Source organism: Schistocerca nitens, chromosome 8 (assembly GCF_023898315.1).
Source record: "Schistocerca nitens isolate TAMUIC-IGC-003100 chromosome 8, iqSchNite1.1, whole genome shotgun sequence".
Classification (NCBI taxonomy): domain Eukaryota; kingdom Metazoa; phylum Arthropoda; class Insecta; order Orthoptera; family Acrididae; genus Schistocerca; species Schistocerca nitens.
The window spans coordinates 138905882-138921088 of record NC_064621.1 but is presented as its reverse complement, the minus strand read 5'-3'; the positions used below and the strand labels follow the sequence as shown (position 1 = coordinate 138921088).

General features: G+C 40.8%; 1 protein-coding gene and 1 long non-coding RNA gene across 2 annotated transcripts; one reads left to right on the top strand and one right to left on the bottom strand.

The window, feature by feature from the left end:
- Positions 1 to 6179: 6179 nt before the first annotated feature.
- Positions 6180 to 13796, bottom strand: LOC126199233 (uncharacterized). Its single transcript, XR_007540134.1, has 2 exons — positions 13676 to 13796; positions 6180 to 6339 (listed from the first exon to the last, which is right to left on the bottom strand). It is a non-coding gene; the product is annotated as an uncharacterized LOC126199233 (long non-coding RNA).
- Positions 13797 to 14416: 620 nt separating this feature from the next.
- On the top strand, positions 14417 to 14911 carry LOC126199450 (uncharacterized). Its single transcript, XM_049936370.1, has one exon. The coding sequence runs from the start codon at positions 14417 to 14419 to the stop codon at positions 14909 to 14911; it is 495 nt and encodes a 164-aa protein (XP_049792327.1).
- Positions 14912 to 15207: the final 296 nt, after the last annotated feature.

Below are 15207 nucleotides of genomic sequence, written 5' to 3'. Positions count from 1 at the left end.
CCAAAATGTACAATACAGTATTGAAAACTCTTCCTGTTGGACATAAATGCTGTTTATTATCTAGAGTTGGGTTCTAAAGTAATTTGCTGAAAAACTCATTTCAAGTCAAAACTAATAAAGTATTTAGTGTCATGGAATTTGCTCAAAAGTTATTCTGTGGATGCAGGATGATCTGTCTCCCTTTCTAAGAATTTACTTACAGGCCCAGAATCAAGGACTAATCTTACACCCCCATCTTTCTTGGAAACAGCAATCAGTGTGTTGTTTCATTGGCTGCTGCCCCTCTCTACTATCCTCAGTGTCAGAAATTTCTGTAATTTTCTTCAAATTATTATTATTATTAATTTTCTTTCTTTCTTCTTCTTCTTCTTTTTGCAAATGGGAACATCATAGGATTTGATGGAAAAAGACTCACGTTTCCTCAGTTTCAATCTACAAATATAGTCTTTCACTCTACCTGGCTTCTCTCTGTTTCATAGCAATCCCACAAAAATGTATGTAAATCATCTCTTTCTGTACTACTCAAATTATCTGCTGTGTTTATTTTACCTGAAACTAACTGTAAAAGGCTGTCACTAACCAAATGTTTATCATAAAACTGTAGTTCCAATCACCAAAAACATCAATATCTCTTAACTGATTGCTACAGTTTTCATTAAATTGCATGTGTAATTTAGTTTCTTCTCAAATTTCAGATTTCGGTTCTACAAACTCCACAAATTCCAGATTTCGGTTCTACAAACAATAACTTTATATTTTCCAAGTTACAAGACACTGGCTTGAACTATCCAGTCCATCACTAACAAAATGTGTTTATTCAGATCAGCTACCACTAGACAATCTGGTTCGAACATAAAATTGCCAACTGTGAATCAAACCAGAGCTTGTCTATTTATTAAATTTTCCTGTGGTTCCTTTAATTCTAGCACCTGTGATAGGGACTTATGTATAATATTATGTTTTCTTCAATCTATCTCTTAACTTACCAGAAATGCCACAAATAGGACCACCAGTGTCTACCAAACAAATTCCTGTCCAAGTACCTATAAAAATCTCAATGTACCCCCTAGGGGGTTTCCAGATCTTAGACCAGCATAAAATCGATAACAAATTTTTCGGTTCTCTTCCTCAGTCTGTCTCGAGCTCTTTCTCAGGCATTCTTGATTTTGACTCCTTCGCCCTTACAATTTAATGATCTGGGTATACATTACTTCATAACACTATTCATAGATGTTATTTGGGCTAGGCTCTCATTATCTGAAAGTGTTCAAGCTCCAAGGACCAGAATATTTGACACCAAATTTCTTTGTGATGGATGGTGATGGCTCAAGACATGGACCTAGAGGTGAGTGTGTGTTTTTCTATGTACACACACACACACACACACACACACACACACACACACACACACACACACACACACACACACACACACACACACACGACCAAGGGACCTGTCCTATCTCCTCTTACCTAACACGTCGAGGAAATCTCATAAGCCTTTTTTCTAAGTTCCATAATGAATTTTCTACTATGAAGGATGGAGTTTAAATGTTCCAGAAACTCTTGAAGCTCTTCTGCTAAGTGTGGTCACACTACAAATGTGTCATCCATGTACTGACAGAAATGCATTGGTTTCATTTTGGTGATTTGTAGTGCCTTTGCTTGAAACTGATCCTGGTATAGGTCCTCCACAACAGGTGATAACAGACTACCCGTCACCACACCTTTTGTTTGTTCATAATATTTTCCATTGGATAGGAAATAAGCAGGTGTCAGAACTTCTGCAGAGTAGTCGAAACACCTTGGCAACATGTGAGTGGGCATTATCCTGCAAGAGAATGATGCCATCCGGGCAACATCCAAGGGCATTTGGGCTTGATGGCATGCTCCAATTTCTGCAAAGTGTCCATGTACTGCTGTGGGTTAATTGATGCACTGTGTTCCAGAAAGTCAATGAGCAGTGGGCCCTTGCAGCTAAAGAAAAAGATCATCGTAATTGTCCTGGAGCTGATGTTCCTGTTGTTTTGACTGCACTGCAGAAGTTTCACTAAGAAGCCCTTACACATCCTCCAGACAGTCCCAACCTCTAAATATGTCAGTTTCATATTTTTGGAGCTCTGTAGAAAGACATTCACAGCCATCAGTTTCCTTCGAATGAAGAGGTGCACACTGGTGTACAATCATCATTGTGCAGGCAACTGCAAACATTTTTCCATGAAGTCACTGACTTAGTTTTCTCACAGTCTGATAAATGTACTAACACTAATGGCAATTACTTTTGAAATAACAATCAGTTTACTTACTTTTTCCACTTACTTTTTCCATTGTCTCATTTTCATTTGACTGTCTCTTACAGAAACTAAAAGGAAGGTAGTACAAAACTTGGTCAGAAGGTTCATATTGAAGCTGTGATGACTTGCTTTTATATGTTTAACTGTACTCCTGTAGGGACACTAATGGAAACTGGATTAACGCATTGAGATGTGTATGGTGATAAAGTTAAAGTCCATATCAGTAACTTGTGATATGGTTGCTGTACATTAGTACTAATACAAGCCCTGACATACCTTATGCAGCTAGTGTTTTAGGCCAATATAATTGTTAGTTTACTAGCGTGCATTGAAAGGCAGCAAGAGAGTCCTTCACTATCTCAAAGGTACTACACTCATCTAATGCAAGCCAATTTCTGTGATTATGATAACTGTATGTGTCACATTGAATCACATGTTGTGCTGAAGTATCCAGTATTATTTTGTTTGTGCCTCATATGAACTGTGTATTGCATTAGCATCATTGTGTGCGTTTGTGTGCATTTGGGGGGGGGGGGGGGGGAGTGGGGGCGTGAAATATGAGATAAAAGTGCCAGACCCATGATTTGGGACCCAAACACATCAAGAAAGTAAACTCGACAAAGAATTGGAAGTGAACTGATCAATTGTAGTGGCAGTTTGGCAATGGCAAATGGTTCGTGGATGACATTGAGTGCTCTGACTGGACAAAACCACCTCCAATGCATGAAGTGTCAACTATCAATAATTTTAATCAGACTATAGGAAAAAAATTGCAGAATGATGTATCAACAAAAATGTCACATTAATATTCCTCAAAGAGGAGAAATAGGGAATAAATGTTAAAGAAGGCTCATTCAGCTTTAATGCCCTCTATAACACTTTGTTTGCTTATAAAACTACACATCTGTTTACATTAATGGCTTTATTGCATTCCTCTCATGATTTCTATTTTTTAGTGTCAACTGTTATAAATTAAGCTAATCAAAATGTGGTTTGAAAGCTCCTTTTTTTGGATTGATTTGATGAAGTGGTGTATCAAGGATTGCACCAAGGTGGTCCTCCCTGATCTATCCTGTCTGTCACACTACTATTCAGAACTTGTACACTTACAGAAGGTACCAGGATATGTGTTTTTTTTTTTTTTTTTTTTTTTTTTTTTTTTAGCAGATGTACACATCTAAAAATCTAGCATGGCAGTGTTCTTCTGAGTGTACTACAATAAACTCTACTGAATAAAATAGACTGAAAAATCAGCAAGCCATCATGTGTTTTATTTTTCTACTGAGAAATGGTAAACCACTATTGTGACTCTGTTGTGCAACTAGGAGAAGGGAGCATCCTTATGGGAACTGGGGATGGATAAGTGGCACATGCTGCTGCCATGTTTGTGTGTTGGGAATGGGTGCACAAGGCTCCCTTCTGTAGCTCAGTAATGACTGAATGACAAAGTGACCAAAAACGATTGAAGATATTACTTTGGCACGGTTCTGCATTGACTGCAGATCACTGCCAAAACTGCAGCTGCACCAGTGAATCAGAATTTCTTATTAACACAGTGATAATTAAGAAAATCCAAGATACACTGATGCAACACCAAAAAATAATTAATGTAGAGTAATTAAATTTTAGGAATACATTTGTCTAGATAACACATTTAAGTGATTAACATTGCAAGATCACAGGTTAATGTAAGTGTGAGATAAGCCATTACAAATGTGAAATGGTGGTGCATTAGTAACCAGTGTAACCACCAGAATGTTGAATGCAAGAGCATGCAAATGTGCATGAATTGTGCTGTACTGGTGCCAGATGTCAGTCTGTGGGATGGAGTTCCATGCCTGTTGCACTTGGTCAGTCAATACAAGGACATTTAACAGCGGTTGTGGATGACACTGGAGTTATCGTCTGATGATGTCCGATATGTGCTCAATTGGAGACAGATCTGGTGATTGAGCTGGCCAAGGCAACATGTGAACATTGTGTAGAGCATGTTGGGTTACAACAGTAGTATATGGGTGAAATTATCCTTTTGGAAAACATTCTCTGGAATGTTGTTGGTGAATGTTAACACAACAGGTCAAGTCACCAGATTGACGTACAATTTGCAGTCAGGGTGACTGGGATAACCATGAGAGTTCTCCTGCTGCCATAGAAAATTACATCCCAGACCATAACTCCAGGTATAGAACCAGTGTGTTTAGCATGCAGACAGGTTGGTTGCAGGCCCTCAACTGGCCTCCTTGTAACCAACACACAGCCATCACTGGCACTGAGGCAGAACCAGCTTTCATCAGAAAACATAACAGACGTCCACCCAGTCCTTCAAGCATCTCTCAGTTGACACCACTGAAGTTGCAGATGGTGGCGGTTTGGGGTCAGTGGAAAGCCTGGCTCTGAGCTGTCTTTGAAGTAACTGATTTATACAGTTCTCTGTGACACTGTGGTGACAGCTGCTGCTCAGATTGCTACTCCAGATCTGCATCTATATATATATATATATATATATATATATATATATATATATATACACTCCACCACCCACTGTATGGTGCACGGTGGAGAGTGCCCTGTACCCGTCATTCCCATTCCTGTTCCACTTGCAAATAGAGTGAGGGAAAAACGACTGCCTGTATGCCTCTGTATGAGCCCTAATTTATCGTATCTTATCTTTGTGGTCCTTATACACAATGTATGTTGGCAACAGCAGAATCAGTCAGCAGTCAGCTTCAAATGCCGATTCTCTAGATTTTCTCAATAGTGTTCCTCAAAAAGAATGTTGCCTTCCCTACAGGGATTCCCATTTGAGTTCCCGAAAGATCTCCATAACTCTTACATGTAGTTCGGATCTACTGGTAACAAACCTAGCAACCTGCCTCTGAATTGTTTCAATGTTTTCCTTCAATCTGATCTGGTATGGATAACAAACACTTGAGAGAAGTACTCAAGAATAGTTCGCACCAGCGTCCTATATGCTGTCTCCTTTACATCTGAACCACTCTTTCCTAAAATTCTTCCAATAAACTGAAGTCGACCATTCACCTTCCATACAACAGTTCTCACACGCTCGTTCCACCTCATATCGTTTTGCAACATTATGCCCAGATATTTAAACGACTTGACTGTGGAAAGCAGGATGCCTGTAATACTATATCTAAATGTTTCAGGTTTGATCTTCCTACTTACATTTTTCCACTACAGTGCACCACAGCTATACACTGAACATGATGGTCTTCCCTTCAGGTAATGCCATGGGGCTATCTGGAGTCCGGTCATCTTGTGACCATACATTCTCGTGTCCACCGCTGCCTGCAGTCATGTATAGTGGCTACATTCATGCCCAAGTCTTTCTGCAGTATCGCAGAAGGAACATCCAGTTTCTCATAGTCCTATTACATCACCTCGTTGAAACTCAGTGAGGTGCTGGTAGTGCTGTCATTGTTGCCTTAAAGACATTCTTGACTAACATCAACTTACCACATTGAGACTCAAAGGTAACTAAGTCTTACGACCATTACAGCAGGTATTTAAAGCAAACCTGATTTGCATCTTCGTAGTAGCGCTACTAGCGCCACTCTTACGTGCCTGGTGCGAAATATGAATAGACAGCATCGTTCAGATGTTGAAACACACCTACAAACTTTCATTTACATCGGACAGCTTCTTGGTGTTATGCTTGCAGTGTAATGGAGTCGCAGACAATGATTGCTAGAAAATCGAGATAATTCACTAATGCATAAAAGGCTGCAGTCAGGTTCCAATAAGGGGCAAGCGCCCCCTTTTGCCCGTCCTTCGTATGACACAATATTTCGAGTAAAGGGGACCGTTACGATGTCGTGCGACTTGTTAGCAGCAGACACAGTGGCTGTGCCAAAGATTGACACAGCGTGGAGTTTTACAATTATTTATTGAACTTTTTTACAATTTCTCCCTCGTCGTCACTGCCCAGCCCTGCAGATCCCTCCGCCTGGCTGCTGCCGTGTAGATTCTCTGCCAATGCGCGCAACGCGCGCCGCTGATCGCACTCAGTAGCTGAAGCCAGGATCCCCTGTGGTTGAGATGAACTCGTTGCCGTGAGGTCAGCTGCCGATGCCTGCTGCACCGGCGGCTGGGAAGCCGTCTGTCACGATGTCTGCGAGGTCGAGTCATGGATGGACCACGCGCTGTGCGGCCAGGTTGCCGTGAAGTCCAGGCGTAAGTCCTCGGCAGCGCCTGTGACCAAGACCGCGCTGCGGCTGGTCCTGCTGGAAGTTCTCGCTGTAGTTGGTCAGCCATGGTGCCGACTGAACTCAGGCCGACCCCCAGAACTGAAGTTGACATCCGGCGGCAAACGGATGACTCCTGCGAGCTGGAACAGACTCCCGGAATCGTCACCTACGAAGATTGAACAATTGGACACGGACCATGTCCGTCCTCAGATCCGAACTGCTTCCGGATGGCTTCTGTCCGTTGCTGCCTGTGCTCCACTATTTATATCCGGCAGGAGGACGTTTTTTACCCTCGGTGGTAGCTTTTTGTTATTACTCCCGCAGTATATTGCAGCGTAACTTAGCGTGCTGGCCTCACTTCCCCTTACTCAGCACTCTCCAGGCTTCGCTCAGCGCTCGGTCTGTGTGCGTCCTTGCGTCAGCTTGTTGGTAGACCGCTTCTGTCAGCAAGGCTATCTGTGCCGTGCTTACTTCGCAACGCCTCGGTCGCCGGCTGCCTCAGTTTTGCCATTCTCCACTGTGTGAAGCAACACTTACTGCATGTGGCCACAACAGGACAGTTTACACGACCCTTGTACATATTTGGAATAATCAGCATAGTTTACAAACATAATAGGTTACACTAGCTACTAAGATAACCTCAGATAACATTTAATAATAGACCGCTTAAGCGCTCCCTGGTCAATAATACTGTGCAATATTTCTTGATGCGCAATAATATTGAACGTGTCGGAGCGAGACTGAGAGGTTGCACAATAATACTGAACACATCAGAAACTTTTGAAACAGACTGTCCATCCACACTAATGTGACCACTTATCAGAAGGCTGAATAACCACCTTTTGCAGGGCAGATCACAGCGAGAAGTGCAGGAAGTGTGTCAGTGAGGTTCTGGGAGGCACCGACTGAGATGCAGAGCCATGCCAACTCCATAGCCGTGGCCAGCTGCACTAGGTTCCTCGGTTGGAGATCCATGGCTCGAACAGCTCGATCGAGATGGTACCACAGATTTTCGTCTGGGTTTAAATCCAGGGACTTTGGTGGCCAGGGAATACGGCAAACTCATCCTGGTGCTCTTCGAACAACGCATATACGCTGTGAGCTATGTGACACGTTGCATTGTCCTGCTGGAAGACACCATCGTGCTGAGAAAAACAAACTGGAAGTAGGAGTGTACATGGCCCCCAGGAATAGATGCATACTGGTGTTGATCCATTGTGCCTTCCAGAATGACGAGGTCACCCAGAGATTCTCCTCCGGTCTACCATACATGCCAACAGCCATCTGTCCGATAGAGCAAAAAACGTGATCATCTGACAAGTCCACCTGTCGCCACTCAGCAGACATCAAGTCGTGCTTCTGGGGTGCAAATTCCAGTCATCATCGCCGTTAGCGTCGGTGCGGAGGTCCATACGCAAAACGTTTGCTGAACGGTCGTTGAGGAGACACTTTCGGTACCTTGCCCACTGGTTCATCTGGGCAGTCAGTTGCTCAACAGATGCACGTCTATTTGCCAGTACACATCTCCGCAGCCGTCTTTCACCCCTGTCATCTCTGTCTCCTGGAGCATCACAGTAGTATTGGCGCCGGTTTTCGATAGCGCAATTTTGCCATGAATGGCACGCGAACAGTTTACAGAGTTAGCTGTTTCGAAATGCTTCTGCCCCTGCCCAGAAAGCCAGTTATCATGCCCTTTCGGACGTCAGGTAAATCGTTCTGTTTCCGCATTATGGCAACAGCTGCTCTGTTTTCCGCATCTCCCCGACATGCTCTGTAAACCCCTCCACCGCTAATGCTGCCACCTCCCGTTTGCGTGTGGTTACTGCGCGTTGACGTCGAACATAGGCTGTGGCCACATTAATGTGACTGGATGGTAAACATTGCGCTGCCTGGAAATATTGTTGTCTATGGGCAGTATTGACAATATCCCTGCCAGCCTCTCATGTGCTACAGGGTATGGATATCATTGTGTTCACTATACGTTGTCGTGTGTTGAAAATGAGTTCAAACTAGACGGAAGATCATTAAGGTTAGAGTGCATCGAAATGTGTAAATAAGTGCCAGAATTACGAAATGTTAAAACAGATTGAGTACAAAACCAGAAATGTTAAAAATCAGTCGTATGAATGTTGCACAGAAAATAAGGGGAAAGGCAAAGATGGACGATAGTTTAAAAAAATTAATTAATACAGAACTATGAAAAAAAGTGTGTATACCAGTATTCATGTGAGTGTATACGTTACCTACCCAAATATAATCGTTTAGTGTATGTATTATAGCATGACACGTTTTCATAACTATGGTATATCTCAAATACTTGAAGGTGAAATGGCATTTGTAAATTTGAAGTCTTCGAAAGAACTGTCAGTGCCGAGGTAAGTAAATGCTGACTTGTAATGTTTTTTTTTTTTCTGTTCAAGAGGGTGAGGGAGAGAGGCTCTAAAATTGCCATTTTTTATGTAAACAGGTTAGTTAATTTTGAGATGTTCAGTGACACAAGAACTGACATAAAAAGCATTATCACCCACAGAACTGATGGTTATCCACACAATATTTGCTACACATACATTGTTTCGATATTTAACAAACAAATGATTAAACGGCAATTGCTAAAGGCATAGTACTGTCTCATTGCGATCATCCAAATAGTGCTGCATTTACCTGAACAAGAGGTTTAGCGGAATCATGGGAAACCACTAACTACTGGAAGCATTTAAGAATTTAGTAATGAATAAAAAACACCGTACACCAGATTCCAAGGGGGGAGAAGAGGAGCGGCAAGTACGTATGTACCGCGACGGCTATGTATTCATATTCTAACAACCATTTCCAGCAATGTATCAGGATGTTATGATAATCTTTTTAGTTCAAACTTAATGTTCTCATCATGTTTTCGTGTGTGATCTTTGACGCTGCATCCAATTCGTCATTCACCTTTTCTTTTTCTACTTGCAGCAAAGTAGATAAATCATCACAGTGGCATGCGTCTTTATTATCAGCATTCCGAACCACAGTAATATTGATCAGTCTAGGGGGAAATTCAGTAATAATTCACTATATTGTTGACGGTGTAGAGGACGCTTTACATTCCTTCACAACGTGAACTCACGCCGTCACAGAGGACTTCATGGGTCAAAGCAGACCGGTGCTGATCATAATACTCTGTTGCAGAAGCTAGGTAATTATGGAATATGAGGTCTGCCAAACAAGTGGATACATTCCTACCTTCATGACCGTCAACAGATCACTCAAATAAAATAAAAGACATAAAAACACAAAAAATTGTAATTTTTACAGTAATGCACAAAACATTACATATGGAGTTCCTCAAGGGTCAGTCCTTGGGCCAATTCTTTTCATTCTTTATGTTAATGATTTGTCAGAAAAAATAACTAAAGGAGAACAGTACTTTTTGCAGAAGACACAAATATCCTAATCAAATCATGTGTTGAGGAAAGCCTACAGAAAACAACTACAGGTATAATACAAAATTATCACAATGGTTCAGAACAAACAAGCTAATAATAAATAATGAAAAAACAGTGAGTCAATTTCCGCAATTCATAGAAACTACATCCTGCAAGACCGATTTTTAAAATTGATGGAAAAACTGTCTCATCTGTGAGCGACACAAAATTTTTAGGCATACATATTCAGCAAAACCTAAAATGGGAGACACATTTTAATCATGTAAATAAAAAGTTAAACACTCTTACATATGCAGTAAAAATCCTCGCACAAAATACAAGCCATGTGTGAGTGATCACAATGTACCATGGCAGTATTCACTCATGTCTGATGTACGGAACTGCCTTTTGGGGGAACTCCATAGGTACAAACAAAACATTTAGGCTACAGAAAAAGATTGTTAGAATAATAAACCATGCTAAGTACAGAGACTCCTGTAGACCAATATTTAAAAATCTCAATATACTGCCTCTTCCTTGCTTATATATGTATAAAATACTAAATTTCACAAAAGGAAGTATTTTAAAAGATGGAAATATCTTCTAGTACAACTGTAATTACCACCCTCACGATACTAGGCAGAAGCATTATTTGCATGTCAATACTGTAAGTACAAACATTTGTAAGAGAGGAGTGTGTCATACTGGCATAATGCTTTAAAATCACATGCCATCCTATTTGAAACAGATGCAAAATTTACAAAAGTTTAAATTTAAACTGAAAGAGTACTTGCTTAACCACTGCTTCTATTCTGTTTCCGAGTTTATAGAGTACCAGAAAAGTATAGTGTAACTGCCCAAAAATCCTTAACCAATCTATAATTTTATTTCATTATATTAATTTTGTCATCGATTTCAACATGTACTGAATAATTTTTAATTATTTATCTCTTCAAAATAACAAAGTGTATGATGTAGCATATACTGTACCAACCTGACTTGTTCTACATCGTTTACAGGACCAATAAAGAAATACAAATGCAATGTGTTTGATCAGGACCTTTTTAGGAGGTGCTGACTTGACCCGCAAAATGCTATGCTAGCAATTCTTTGTCGTAGACCATCTGCAGTTTTGTATATACTACGCTTCCATTTGCTTTATCAAAAACTAGCATACACAGCCATTCGACTTAGTTTCTCTACTCCCTAATAGAACTTGGTAATTGTATGACATGACTGACTGGTTGTGACTCATTAGTCGTATAATTAATGCCTGATACATTTACGCATTTCGTGAAGTGCCCAGTTTTAGGAGGTTTAGTCAATTATTATCAGCAATTTCGTTATATTTTTCTTTCCTTTGGTGCTACTGTCGTTTTAGGTTGATGACGCATGATTTGTTTATTTGTTGTCATATCTTCGCAATTTTCAAACTGCTAGGTTAGTTTCGTTATTGCTGCCGTGCTGTTAATCTTGGCTGCTCCGCTGTCTGTCTGCAGTCTGCACCAAAGAAGAACAAAGTTCAGTGATCCGTTTTTTGTGGTCGGAAGGCGTATCACGGACCGAAGTTCATCGAAGATTTTCGGTACAGTACGGGAACAGTGTTTTGCCACAACGGAGTGTCTACGAATGTATTGGAAAAATTCCGAAATGGTCGCACAAGTTTTACGCACGATGAAGGAGCCCGACGACTGTTTACCGCCACAAATGAAGAATCCATTGAGCGTTCGCGTGAAATCATTCTCCTAGACAGACGATTAACTATTGACGAAGTGGCACATCGCCTGCAAATTAGTCACGGTTCTGCCTACGAAATCATCCACAACAGACTTGGGTTTCATAAAGTTTGTGCGAGATGGGCCCCAAAACAACTCACAGAGTTGCATAAACAAACGCGCTTCGACATCTGCAAAACACATTTGGATCGCTATGTTAACGAAGGGGACAACTTCTTAGACAGGATCATTACTGGTGACGAAACATGGATCCATCATTACGAGCCGGAGAGTAAACGGCAGAGTATGGAATGGAAACATCCAAATTTGACGTGCAAGAAAAAGTTCCAAGACCCAACTGTGTGCAGGAAAACTGATGCATACGGTTTTTTGGGACGCACAAGGTCCACTACTGGAACATAATGGGGATAGTGGCATAACAAACAGTGTACGTTACAGTGAGATGCTTATGCCGAGCTAAAAGCCTGCAATTCGAAGCAAACGCCGAGGATTGCTGTCGAAAGGTGTGTCGTTGCACGACAAGCCCGTCCGCATGCCGCTGCCTACACTGCTGAAACGCTCCAGAAACTCAAATTTGAAGTAATGGATCATCCTCCATAGAGTCCCGATCTTGCCCCTTCTGATTATCACTTGTTTGGTCCACACAAACAGGCATTAAGGGGCCGCCGATTTGCCTCGGACGAAGCAGTGAAAGAAGCGGTGCATTCCTGACTCGCAGCTCAACCGAAAACCTTCTTTTACGAGAGCATCAGGAAGCTTGTACAACGATGGACCAAGTGCGTTGAAACGAAAGGAGGCTATGTCGAAAAACGATGTTCTTTTATAAGTTTCCTATTTGATTACAATAAAATTTTATAACTACTTTGCGGATAATAATTGACTTACCCTCGTACATTTGTCTATTTTGCCAGTATTTTCATCGGGCTGATGTTTTGTCGAGTATTACTACGATTTAAATCATGTAAGCAACCTCATGTAAAGTTGCATTTTCGAAAAATATTATCGACTACGTCTTTAATGAGTAACGATATGACTAATGTAATCAAAGATTAATTGGGCATTATTATGTAAAAACTGTAATAATCGTCGTAACCTTCAAAGTATTGAACTAAGGGATCCCCTCACATTTAATAATATTATCAAAACGGTGATATATTGGCATCTGAGGGGTAGACGTAATGTCAACACTACCAATATTGACGAGAAGTTTTTTAAGTACATTCACATAGCCTTACTTGATGCACGCCAAGTGCTCGTATTGCTTTCAATAAAAGATCATAATCCTTACTGGTAATTACATGGCTTATTCTTCCTCCAAAATGTTTCGATATTGCTACTACGTAAAGAGCGTATGTTATCTCGAACTGGCGGTTTTGACAATAGTCACCATTCAGGTGTTGTCAGAATTCAGCCACTTGGGGTTAGTGTGCCATGTATGTACTGTTTGCTGTTTATGTTATCAGTTCGTATTTTGTGTATGTCATTGCTCAGATTCAATTTTTCAAGTTGTCTCTTAACACAAACGGGTTTTGTGAGGACTATACAGACAGTGACTACATTATAGTGGTCAATGGCATTGTTTCTTTGTTAATCTGAAAACAGTAATCCTATTAACTTGCTGATTACACAGCAGTGTAGGAAAATGGCTTGTACTTATGAAAGTACGTCATATATATGCAGTGGCTACTAAAAGATTTGCGAAATATATGTCAGCCTCACCATATTATACAAAACATAAATATATTACGTTAATTACCTGAATATATCATTGAAGGATAGCTGTAATCAAGGGACAGGTTTCAGTAACAGTTTTGCTATTCGTGTTTGTTGATATTACAGCACTAAACTTAAGGCATTTGTTTGGCCTGCATGTCGCCAGAAATCTAAAAGTAGCACTTAATTCTATCATCTGCTGCGATTGCCTCTCTCAGTAATGTACTTTGCTTCTGTATGTTAAATTGCATCAACATAACCATTTGTCGTATTATGGCTCCAAAAATAGTTTATTAAATCTTTCGGATCACTGAATTTACATATGCCAAGTAGCTCCTTTTTTCAGCCATTCTTGGATGGATTTCCACTTATTCGTTGTTTACTAGCCGTACCTAATGTAATTGAGGCACACGTTTTACGTATTCAACATGTAATATTGTGAAGTGGCGTTGCCAACTGACAATTATTGATGGTGTGAGAACCGCTTTAATGTATCGAAGTTTTGACAAACTGTTATTGTAAATAAATAAATTGTAAATAAATAAAAAATTGGAAGTGCACAGGCCTCATATACATTAGATGTGGCAAAATTCACTTTCGTTTATTACTTTATTTTACTTGTAAGTATCCTACAACACTATACGTTATTTTTAGAAAATTCTTTTATGTTTAGCTATTGCAATTGTTAGTTCTGTTGCAGCAACGTAAAAACTTCACGCGTTTCTGAAATCATATGTAAATTCGCAATATCATTGTGCAACACCGCTATGATTCAGATCTTTCTCGTCCCACCAAAGAGCTACAACGGCGTAACTACATTTCTGAGATTCTATTGGTCGGCTGTACTGCGCAGATGTGTGAGATCTCTGGTACTTTCGAGATGCGCCTAGTTGTTGTCTGATGCAAGGCGTATAGCGTCGCGGTAAGCCGCTCCGTATAAATGCGGGTTACAAGCCCACTGCGCGCAGTTTGTCAGTGGAAAGCGTGAGCGTTTATGTGCCCGGTGTTCTGCAATAGTGAGTTACATCATATACATTATGTTGCGATCATTCGGAAGAGTGATGCCAGCTACTGTGGCTGTTCGTCAAGCTTTGCGGCAGCCTGCCCAGTGCCGCAGTTTCTGGGATTTCAGCAGATCTTCTGATCTTCGGTCCTTGGCACGCGATATGGAGCGGCAGGTTGAGAGACTGGAGAGGGAAATCATGGGCGGTTTTCCCTTCAATAGGTTACGGCCTCGTTACATACCGATATCCGGCACCAGCACTTCACCAAAATCATATCGGTATAACATTGACGTTGAAGGTTTCAAACCAGAAGAAATACAAGTGTCATTGAAGGATCGTTTATTAACGCTCTCGGCGAAGATGGACAGGACATCCGAGGACGGAAGCAGATTTTACCAAGAAATTGTGCGCCAGGTAACAATTCCCGAAAATGTGAAAATTGAAGAGCTGAAGTCTTACATAAATGACGGCGTTCTTTCAATAGAGGCACCCCTTGAGTCTGCCAGCGGACCTAAAGAAATACCAGTCAGTCGCGAAGAGCAGACAAATTAATGAACATTTAAATATTTCAGAAAGTACTCCGTAGTTTGCAAATATGTTCATTTATGTATCATACCATTAAAACAGGCACCGACATACGCAGCACAGACTTGTAAACGACGCAGCTCAGTCATTTTCAGTAGATATTAAACATTATTGAGAGATTCTCATCATTGCCTGACAATGGGCGAAATTTTGTATTTCTCTTTCTGTTGTGTTTGTTACTCTTTGGAAAAAAACATGCTTTGAAATTTATAGGAAATAATTTGCTTGAATGTAGAAAGGAAGATACTGTTACTACGGTCACT